The sequence below is a fragment of the Ostrea edulis genome, chromosome 3 (assembly GCF_947568905.1).
Source record: "Ostrea edulis chromosome 3, xbOstEdul1.1, whole genome shotgun sequence".
Lineage (NCBI taxonomy): Eukaryota > Metazoa > Mollusca > Bivalvia > Ostreida > Ostreidae > Ostrea > Ostrea edulis.
In genome coordinates this window covers 7,973,370-7,984,977 of record NC_079166.1, presented here as the reverse complement: position 1 = coordinate 7,984,977, position 11,608 = coordinate 7,973,370, and the positions used below count along the sequence as shown (strand labels likewise).

At 35.9% G+C, this 11,608-nt stretch overlaps 1 protein-coding gene across 1 annotated transcript; it reads left to right on the top strand.

Annotated features, from left to right (window-relative positions):
- The first annotated feature begins 244 nt into the window (after positions 1-244).
- Positions 245-8,984, top strand: LOC125675965 (zinc metalloproteinase nas-36-like). The gene is made up of 12 exons (XM_048913825.2): positions 245-747; positions 935-1,075; positions 2,022-2,109; positions 2,818-2,929; positions 3,727-3,793; positions 4,106-4,300; positions 4,445-4,571; positions 4,955-5,089; positions 5,230-5,348; positions 5,940-6,058; positions 7,896-8,023; positions 8,828-8,984. Exons 1-11 carry the CDS (start codon positions 271-273, stop codon positions 8,017-8,019), a joined length of 1,704 nt encoding a protein of 567 aa, XP_048769782.2. The 5' UTR covers positions 245-270; the 3' UTR covers positions 8,020-8,023; positions 8,828-8,984.
- The last annotated feature ends 2,624 nt before the right edge of the window (positions 8,985-11,608 follow it).

Sequence of the window (11,608 nt, the reverse complement as noted above, 5' to 3'; positions counted from 1 at the left end):
AAGTAGACGATGAAGCGTGAGATAAATCCGGGATAGATGTTCGTGTTTGTATTGAGTTACGGATTTAAGAAAACCCCAAATTTTTCTTTTCTTTTCTTTCTAAATGTTCGTTATTTCTACAAATATGGTTATTTTGGGGAAAAGCCCATGCCATGTTTGCATTTCATTTCTATGTATTGCCAAGAAAATATTTGTCAACTTTTGGAAACGTTTCCGTCTTTGGGTGTATTTAAGAGACGACGTTTCGTGAAATTACAACAAATTACCGAGATGTTGAGAATTGCAATATTAGTAGCAGTTTTGTTTGCTGGAAGAGTAAATACATTGGACGACAATGAAAATGGAGAAGCTGCTCTTAAACGCTTACTACTACAAAAGGAAGTTGGGCAGTTTGAGGAATCAGATGGTTTTGAGTCCGACATAGAGGAAATCTCTTTAAACTTAGGAGAAGAAAAAAATATGGACCCTGGAATGGACATCGAAGGTAATGATATCAACTCTTCCGGAAGTACAGAAAAAGAAAATGACGACGATGAAAGAAATGATGATGATGATGATGGTGAACAAGACAAGGGATCTGAAGATGACTCTGGAAAAGACTCTGAAAGTAGTGAAAGTCGAACAGAGGAGAGGAGTGAAAGTATTGAAGATGACTTTGGAAATGAAGACGCTGTTGACGATTCTTTAGAGAATTCTTTGTCCCAACTGAATGATATGATAATGAAAGCAAACCCAAAATTAGCAGAGGTATGTTTCTGTGTTTGTATTGACTACTCTGCGTGTTCAAATACAACAATAACATCTAATTTAAATATTTTATACATTGTTAAATGCTAAATTGACGAAAAACAGTATTCAAACATAACAAAGTACACGATTGAGCAAACAAAATTAATGACCATGATATGTATTGTTCATAAAACTGTTTTGAAAGTCAACGAAACGAAGCTTTGAAGATGAGGATATGATTGAGGGAGACATCAAACTAGATAAAGAATCAGCCGCAGAACTTGTCGAGTTTTACAAACGGAATCCACAATATCTAAACCTCGACTCCAATGTTACGGACAGATCTGTGAGTAAAGCAATATAACCGACAAATATTAGTAACCTCGACTCCAATGTTACGGACAGATCTGTGAGTAAAGCAATATAACCGACAAATACTAGTAACCTTGACTCCAATGTTACGGACAGATCTGTGAGTAAAGCAATATAACCGACAAATACTAGTAACCTCGACTCCAATGTTACGGACAGATCTGTAAGTAAAGCAATATAACCGACAAATACTAGTAACCTTGACTCCAATGTTACGAACAGATCTGTAAGTAAAGCATTATAACCGACAAATACTAGTAACCTTGACTCCAATGTTACGGACAGATCTGTAAGTAAAGCATTATAACCGACAAATACTAGTAACCTTGACTCCAATGTTACGGACAGATCTGTGGATAAAGCAATATAACCGACAAATACTAGTAACCTCGACTTCAATGTTACGGACAGATCTGTAAGTAAAGCAATATAACCGACAAATACTAGTAACCTTGACTCCAATGTTACGGACAGATCTGTGAGTAAAGCAATATAACCGACAAATACTAGTAACCTTAGAAACCGTTCATGTGAAATAATATGTTCGTCACAAACAACTAGAAAAATACTAGTACTGATAATAATGTACCAAATAAAACGATGACAATAAAATGTTCAAATCAATGCTTAATTGTATGGAGACAACTCTTAAATTCATAGGAAGAATTGGATGTCGTGGGGACTTTTTTTATTGTCTATTAAAAGGGTACCAATACAAATAAAATATTTTATTGTTCTTCAATGTTAAAACTCCATATCAACGAAATTATATCTTGACAATCCAAGAAATTTAGTCCCCGTGGATTTGAATGATTTCCCAGTATTTAAGAAAATGAAAAGAGATTAAGTGTGACCATTAATCTATAAATATTTTTGATACGAGAGGAAAAAGCTTCTCTTTTTTTGTTATCTTTATTCAGTTGACAGATGATATGGCGAAACGTAAGGTAGAAAGCTCAAGGAAATGGACAATGCCCATCAAATATCGGATCGATAATTCAACAAACAGTAAGAATATTTCCAATAGGGTACAAATCAGTTATTCTTATCATTGAACATTAATAAAAATTACAGCAGATATAATTGGCCGGTCAACATCAGATTGTTGCCTCAAGTCCATATACCGCTGATTCAGATTAAAAACGTTCACTCGTTCGGTGAAGATAACGAACATTAATCCATTTCATAAATGCTCTATAGAATATAAAACCGAGAGTAGGGCAAACGCGGATCCCTGAACACATATGAGGTGTAACTAGATGCATAGGAGAAGTAATGATCCCATATTGATCAGTTGCATTTGTGGATAGCCCTAGATCTTTAGACGGAGTACTTCGAATTTAAAATCAGCATGCATGGAATGACCCCACATTTGCTATGAAAATACGTCTTATAAGTATTTTTTCTTGCCCTTGTCTTAATTGCTATAATTATTTATACGTATGCTGTTTTAATCCCATTCACCTTTTTTTCACTGATGAAGATCTATGGTAAAGTAAGACACAGTTCGTATAGATATATACCGCCGCGGTGGTCGAGAGGTTTGAGCGTCGCCCCGCATGCGGATAGCCGCGATTCACAGAATTTGCGTCAAATCCAAATCCATTTATATTGACCATAAACAGCTCAAAAGTGCAGTCCATTTCTCAAATATATCTACTTGCATACATGCATGGATAATATCTGCTTATATTTCTATTTTTGTCTTTTACTTAGAGGCAGTTGTGAAAAAGGCAATACGAATTTGGCAGCAAGAAACGTGCTTAAGATTTAGTGAAAGAATAACATTTTCCCCACCAGGAATCACTTTTACCGGGAAATATAGAGGGTATATACTTTCATATTCCAAATGTAGTTTCATTACATTTTAATATGTTTAATTCAAATATGTTAAGCTTAAGAAGATCTCAATCAAGGCATGCTGTTGTATTTTCTTCAACATTTCATGAATTTGTGCAACAATAATATAAAGTATCTGGGGTAGTCGACTCTCATCAGACGCTCCTAACTCTCTGAGAATATAGTTTGACTATTGAGCATAGTTATTGATATGAATCTTTTACCTTGAAATAATAAATAGAAAAGGGGTAATTTCATCTTTGTAAGATGCTATACAAAGCTACCACATTGTTAAAGACAAATGCAAGGTGCCCTCTAGTCCCCCCCCCCCCCCCCAAAAAAAATATTGGCAAATATTCTTAACTCGCACTCAGTTATCTCCTACCTGACTAGTACACGACATGAGTACATCTTATGATGTATTCTTCTGTCTTAATAGAAAAAACCTTATACAGATTGTAAGTACGGAAAGAATAATAAAGCAATATGGAAACTCTAAATGAACATTATTATGGGAAATGGAATAAGGTTAATGATAAATAAAGTTATGTGATTTATTTTGAATTCTTACGATAATAAGTCCCGTGGGATTACGCAGCACGTTTTGTTGCAATCCGTGTTTTATTTTGTAAAATTATCTACCTCAGTTTTTCCACTAAATAGTATATTCTCTATCGTATGCAGGTATGTCATTGTCAGATAAATCGTAGATATATATTATCTTAATTCAAAATGTTAACGAAATGTACAAAAAACCCTCTATCATGCCCTAACCTCATTCTGCAGATGCTGGGCTCATGTAGGAAGAATAAAGACAGGAAACACAATCAACTTGGGATACGGTTGTTGGATGGTAATTTTACTGTAACGAGCTTATTGTCTTGGAACACATATTACATAAGTAGATATATTGATGCATCAAGGAGTCTCGATGATCAAAAGAAAGTTGATGTTTTGAAATTTAATCCAACCTTGAATATGAGTTACATATCCACTTGATGGATCCAACACGGTATTTGTAAATTGTTGAGTGGTGGATTTAGTGTTTTATATATATGATTTTAAAATGGCCATAAAACATGTTTTCTCAGAAGTTATTGATGTAACAGGAATTTCCCATGACGATCTACAAAGTATTCAACGGTGATTATATGTTGATCTTTAGGTAGGAATTGCTGCTCACGAAATAGGGCATGCTATTGGTTTCTATCATGAGCAAAGTAGGCCTGATAGAAATAACTACGTAACAATAATGACGAAGAATATAATAGATGGAAAAGTACACAATTTCCTCATCAAGCCCTCCGCAACATATGGAACAAAATACGACTATGGATCGATTATGCACTACCGGGACACGGTATGAAGTTTATATTATAAAACAAATGATTTTTAAGAGGTTTATCTATCTGGTGTAGAAACAATAACAAATTATGAAAAAATATTTTACTCTCATTTGTCATAAAAGGTTTCTATATATTGATTAAACACTCATATCCGATAGGCCTTTGCCAAAACAAGAGGCTTGAAAACAATTACTGCAAAGCAACCAAATTTGGAGAGGACGATGGGACAGAGGACCGCTTTGTCGTTTTACGACATTAAAGCCGCCAACTACCACTACTGCCAGGGTATATCTCCTACCATTAATAAGTGTCTTCATAAGTTATTGCTGGCTAATGCTTGAAGTTTTCAAAATATTGACTTATACGGCTTAGTCCTGAATGTATACAACCAGAAAGGACAATTCCTGAATATAGCATGTGACTTAATGCGTGCACATTTTATGCCGTTTATTACAGAAAGATATATTTGTAAAGAAAATTACTTCATAATTCTATAATTTTCTACATAATAATTCTATAATATTTGTAAAGAAAATTACTTCATAATTCTATAATTTTATACAAACGAAGTGCATTGTTTATCGCTAATGCCATATGAATATTCATTGTTTATCGTTAATGCCATATGAATATTCATTGTGTATCATTAATGCCATATGAATATTCAGGAAAATGCTCTGGGGGATTGACCTGGTCAAAGTGCAGAAACGACGGATACAGAGATCCCAAGAACTGTAAAAGATGTAAATGTCCAGATGGTTGGATCGGGAGGTATTGCACCATACTGAGCTTCTCCAGGCCATGTAAGTTCTGCAACAGCTTCACAGTTTCATAATTTAAAATAACTAGTTTAATGGCGCAACTTTAAGATTATGTATATCATTTCATGTATAATAGTGAAGTCGGAAAGCGAAATATAGAAGCAATATTTCTTTTATTTCAGCATGTAGCTCTTGTGGGGCACGGTACAGAAGTGCGATCGCGTCTTATCGTTCCTTGCAATCACCCGGGTACCCTCTCTGTAAATATACCAGGACAGCAGAATGCACATGGAAAATTAAGGTAATTCATTTGTCCCGGTATTGAGGATTTAAACATACAACCGTGACTTTATTTATAGACCTGAAATATAACATTTTATATATGGATTATTATACCAAGTCAGGCTGAACATTACATGTCAACCATCTAAAGCTTAATTAAACTCACAGCACAGAGGTTCACTGATTACAATTTCTTTGAAATGAAAAGATTAGACCAGACAAGTTGAAATGATAAATCAGTGTTGCAATCTTTCTCCCGACTTAGAGATGTGCTTGTAAATGATCATGGAAATGGGGTTAGTTATTTTTATCAGCTGAAATTCACGACGTACTTATCGGGATGTACAGTTTAGAAAATGGGGTAAAAAGGTTCGAATTCGATTTAAAAGACTATATTTGTAGGTCCCTTGAGGTAGAAGTACAATATGTGATTACGTATGAAGATGACATGCGTATACAACTTGGTACATTATATTTGGTTTCATACGCGGATAAAAATATAATATACGCTGTAGTTCCTGACGGCAAAAAGACTGAATAAAAATCGCAATTACAATAAAATATATAAATGTTATGTTCTTGATATTTCACTTTAGTATTTCATTGACAGGCACCGATTGGAAAACGTGTCAAACTGTACTTTTCTGGGAGTTTCAAAATTAGATGCCATTCACCATGTTTAGATTTTGTTGAAGTCCGCTACAAAAGTCTCTCTGCAACAGGACCAAGGTATATGATTATAAAGCATATTTTATTCACTTTTTCATATAACATGATTTTGATTAATATGATGATGAGGAGGAGGAGGAGGAGGAGGATAATGATAATAATAATATATACCCCTATAATGATATTACTGTAATATTAAAAGTACAAAATAAGTGTAATAAAAAGATAAACGTCCTTTGAAAATGTTATACTTATCCATTTTAACCAAAATCTAATAATCCCGTGGGGATCCGGGTTAGAATATGTCCTTAGTACCCCTTGCTTTTCGTAAGCGGCGACTAAATGGGGCGGTCTTTTCGATGAGACCGCAGAAACCGAGGTCCGGTGTCACAGCAGGTGTGGCACGATAATGATTCCTCCCTCCTTCACCGGCAATATGAAGTATATGTATATGAGTGAAAAAATCTCGAGTTGGGCGTTAGACAATATACATATACAATCATTAAATCAATCAATATGTGCTTTTAACAACCAACCAAAATCTACCATTTCAGCCTGTCTGATGATTATATATTTGTCATCTAGGAGTATTCTTCAAACCTTTGGTAAATGTAGACTACGGTAGATGTAGCCTTGTGCAAATAAAGTGTAAATGTAGATATGATTATTGCGATGGTCGTTTGTTCATTGTACGTCCCGTGGAGAATTGTTCACTCATACAGGGACTCCACCGGTTGTGGGTAAAGCACCGTGCAGATTTATACCAATTCTTAGGTTCGTACCAGTAAGGGTTCTCTAACGTGACGATGTATGTCGTGACTCGGGCTTTCGTTTTTAAGATCCTGGTGATTCTAAGTTCTAGATGTCGAGTGTTTGGTGATGGAGCAACCACAACCTATATTTACGTGTTAGGTTTGACGCGGCCATGACACGAACGGGGCTCGAATTTACAACTTCTCGGTTACGATGCGAACGTTGTACCACTGACCTACCGCGAGGGTACAGTCATGATTTAAAAAGCAATGTACTTCTGTGCAATTTTGTGGAAACTCCACTGTATGACAAACCGGATGATTTCAACTTCTCGATTGTCAACTTCCCACATTTATGTAGCAATATTCCATTATCACCTGTACATGGTGTTTATATATCTCAACTGATTCGATATGCAAGAACTTGTTCTGCGTATAGTCAGTTTTTAAATCGAAGTAAGCTACTGACAAACAAGTTGATGGTACAGGGGTTTCAACAGTCTCGATTGAAGTCAGCATTTCTCAAATTCTGTGGTCGTTATAACGATCTTGTTCGTCAGTACAACCTCGCATTGGGTCAAATGCTGTCTGACGTGTTTCATACCGATTATTAAGCAGTTCTTGGCACACAGACTTTGACTACGGCTAACTCCATTTACCTGATCAATACATAGGGTTCACGGTGGGTGTGACCGGTCAACAGGGGATGCTTACTCCTCCTAGGCACCTGATCCCATCTCTGGTGTGTCCAGGGGTCCGTGTTTGCCCAACTATCTATTTTGCATTGCTTATAGGAGTTATGAGATTGATCACTGTTCGTTATCTTCACCTTGCATTACTGATGGAATATCTTGCCTCTTATTCACGAATTCCTCACTGGAACATATTCTTCTTCTGAAATTACAATCCGCATATACCTTAGCATCGACCTTAATACGTCATGGCTAGAAATAATTACAAAGTAGACACTGGCTTCGCATAAAAAAATGATAGAGTCTTGAAATTTCGCCGTTTCTGTATTTGTTTTAATAAGTCTGTTTCAAATGTCTGTAGTGGTGTAGAATGTGATGTAGAATAGGCATGGTTATTCCTTTGATAGTAAACCAAAAAGGTAATGTGGAATTAAACTCTTATTTATTTTGCAGGTTCTGTTGTTACCAGAGACCAAAACGTACATTTACCTCTACTGGACGAGAAATGTTGATTCTCTTCAGAACTTTCTCAGGAAGTAGCGCGAAAGGATTTCGTGCTAGATATAAATATGTCTGAGCAAGTGAGTACAAATTTCTCTTCATGTTTTGATGAACGTGAACTACCAATTTCATACACCCTCAGGAAGGAATAAAATTGTTCGTTACGTTTCCGCCTCTGGTATATCCAGGGGTCCGTGTTTTCCCCAACTCTCTATTTTGTAGTGCTTATAGGAGATTGATCACCGTTCGTTATCTTCACCTTTCATAGTGTAAATGATTAATCTATTGATTATCAGTTCGGAAAAAGAACTTTATTTACGCATCAACATAAATTTAAACAAGAATAATTCATGTACAGCATCAAAACGTAGGTAAATCCTCGTGTGTATTTCCATAATCTTTATGCGTACTCCTCCTAGGCACCTGATCCCACCTCTGGTTTGTCCAGGGGTTCGTTATCGTCACCTTTCATTGGGATACCGCAATCAAATGTACATTTCTTGAATTCGATATTGTAAAAGAACCTAATTTGATTATAGAAACAGTCAACTGCATGCCTAGGAAGATTTTAACTGACAAGTTTACAAGACTTACTATGTAAAACAATTACTGTATCTGTCCTCAATCGAGCATGTTCAAAATGTGACGATGTCCGCTCCGATGCACGTTGTTTTAGTTATCATGACTTAGCCCTTGGTGAAATATAGATTTCTATATATTAACTCAACCATATATTAGCAGAGCTACTTTACTACTATAGCACGGTGAAATTTTAATTCCACTAAAATAAGTAACGTACATTATTTGGGAGTATACTATGTTAAGGTTTCACATTTTAGTTGCAATTCCTAAACTGCAAATACTTTATCGTAATTTCATTTCAGGGCATGTGTATTCGAAGACGACCATTCGGTGTGTTATAAATGAAATCAAGTACTGAAACTCTTTAATGCAGATCTGTAATTATCATAGTTTTACATGCATTCCACTTAGTAGATTCTTTTTTGTATGAATTTTATATAAATAAAAGAATGTGTCGTTTTTTGTTTGTTGGGTTTTTGTTGTTGTTATGATTACTCTACAATGAAATTAATTTGCTTCCGTTCTTAGTTATTTTGAGATTCTACACATAATGTATTTTAATTTTTTAATATTAATCATCACAGAGTATTTTAGCTTACTTGATCGATCGTAAAAAAAAAAATGACCATGTTCGATGTGGAGCCTGTTTGTCTCATATCATGCTTCCTTTCCCCCATCAAAACATCAGCCAGTAAATATATTTCATATATTAATATATTATTACATGCGATTTTTTATTGCTATGTAAAACTTATACGGCACCTTGTACGGTGCCAATTTTGATGCACCAGATGCGCATTTCGACAAATAATGTCTCTTCAGTGATGCTCAACCGAAATGTTTGAAATCCGAAATAACTATGAAGTTTTAGAGCTAAATATAGCCAAAAAAAGTGGAGCCAAATTCGTCCAAGGATAAGAACTATGCATGAGGGCTATAAAAATGAACTTTTCATTTCATTCTAACACTATTTCGCATGCTCGCTGTTTTCCGCTCGCTCACAATCATGATATATACGTGCATGTTATGGAGTTTGATCCATAACACAAAATGTAATCTAAATATAATTTAAATTATATTTAAAAAAAATGCAGTTCATTATTTGGAAATTTTGAGGTTTGTCATCGTATTTTCTCAATCTTGTTTCGTAATATGAAGAAATTCACCTGATATTTATTGAAATTTTCTCGAAATTTAAAAATAATCATCTAGAGAATTTCAAGACCACGTATGCCAGAAGTGGTGTAAATCAATTGTGGATTCTAAAAAAAATTCTGAAGAACTTTTGGTAAACTTGAAATCACCAAACTTTTCACAAATCAACAACATCAAAACGTATGACTTTTTAACACTTTACACGACCATTCATCACGATAAATCAGAGACTAGACTTTTTGACATCATTGACATTAGCTTCTTTAACGAAAATGAAAAATGCAAATAATCCTATCTAGTGATCAGTTATCCAAAAAATTACTTTGTTAAACGCCACTCTGATTCCATGCACGAATACTCTGAATAAAAGAATATGCTGGAGTTCCTCATTGACAATATGTTTGTGGTCTTTGGTGATCAGGTCTTCCAACAGTCTGTTGGAATTCCTATGGGCATGAATTGTGCTCCGTGAGATGACAAAATCTCTTGTTGTGGCCTACAATTCGGCATTTCGATATATCGACGACTTATCATCTTTTAACAATAATCACCTTCATTATGTCTATTTGATATATCCCAGTGAACTCGAAATAATAGACACTATAGAGTCGTCCACTGCTTCTTTTATTGAAAGTAGATATTAACGGCAAAGTAACAATTCAACTTTATGACAAACGGGGTTATTTCAGCTTCTCCATCGTCAACTTCCCATATTTATGTAGCAATATTCCATTATCACTTGCATATGGCGTTTACAGCTCAACTGACTCGATACGCAAGAGCTTGTTCTGCTTATGGTCGGTTTTTAAATCAAAGCAGGTTACTGACAAACAAGTTGATGGTGCAGAGGTTCCAACAGCCTCGTTTGAAGTCAGTTTTTCGCAAATTCTATGGTCGTTGCAACGATTTAGTTTGCCAATACTGCCTATCATTGGGTCAAATGCTGCCTGACGTGTTTCATACCGATTGTTAGGCCGTTCTTGGTACACTGATTTCGACTACGGATAACTCCCGTTTACCTAATCAATATATAGGGCTCACGGCGGGTGTGACCGGTCGACATGGGATGATTACTCCTCCTAGGCACCTGATCCCACCTCCGGTAGGGCTCTGTGTTTGCCCAACTCTCTATTTTATATTGCTTATAGATGTAGCGGTCGGTAAACAGAGAACTTATACTGCCTCGCTAGATCTTTCTACCTCTCTTCTGGAAATGTTCTTTTTTCAGTTCAATCTCTGTTGTGATTTGTTTCTGACCAGCTGTCTCTATTCTATTGTCCTTTTGTATTCCCTCTGTAGTCTCATCTCTCTAGGACTGTTTATGCAAAACCCTCACCCCACAGCTCTACACAACTCGTCTATACACGCACACACTCTCTCTCTTTAAAGCTTTGTACAGTTTTCTCTGTGCTGCTTTCTTTCTTTGTACATCCCTGTCAATTCAGTTCGTTCTTTCTCTGTACAACCCGTCTCTAATTTACATTCCTTTCTCTCTGTACATCTCCATCTCTTTACAGATCTCCCTCTATCCAACCCTTTATTGAAAGGTCCGCATTTCTCTAAATAGCCCCTTTCCACACATCACTCTGTACATCAATATCTACACAACACTCGCTGTCCAGTTTCACCCCTCAAACTCTTTACTCGCTCTAAATGCTAGTCTCCAAACCCTTCTAAGTCTCTTTTCTCTTGGAAGAATACTTTCTCTCTCTACACAGCTCGTTTCTTCTTTTATCTGTATTGAACTTTCCCGGTACAGCTCGGTCTCTTTCTTATCTTTTCATTGTACTGACCGACAGTGATCTCTGTATACGAGTCTTATGATCTCATAATCCGCTACATTCCCTCTATACAGCCCTATCTATGCACTGCTGTGTCTCTCTATTACTGGCATGGCACAACTCTCTCACTCTACCACTTTTTTCTAT

Coding starts and splice junctions, on each gene's coding strand:
- LOC125675965 (XM_048913825.2), top strand. CDS start 271: ATGTTGAGAATTGCAATATTAGTAGCAGTTTTGTTTGCTGGAAGAGTA. Junction 5,090..5,229: donor ACTGAGCTTCTCCAGGCCAT/GTAAGTTCTGCA, acceptor CTTTTATTTCAG/CATGTAGCTCTTGTGGGGCA. Junction 5,349..5,939: donor AATGCACATGGAAAATTAAG/GTAATTCATTTG, acceptor TTTCATTGACAG/GCACCGATTGGAAAACGTGT.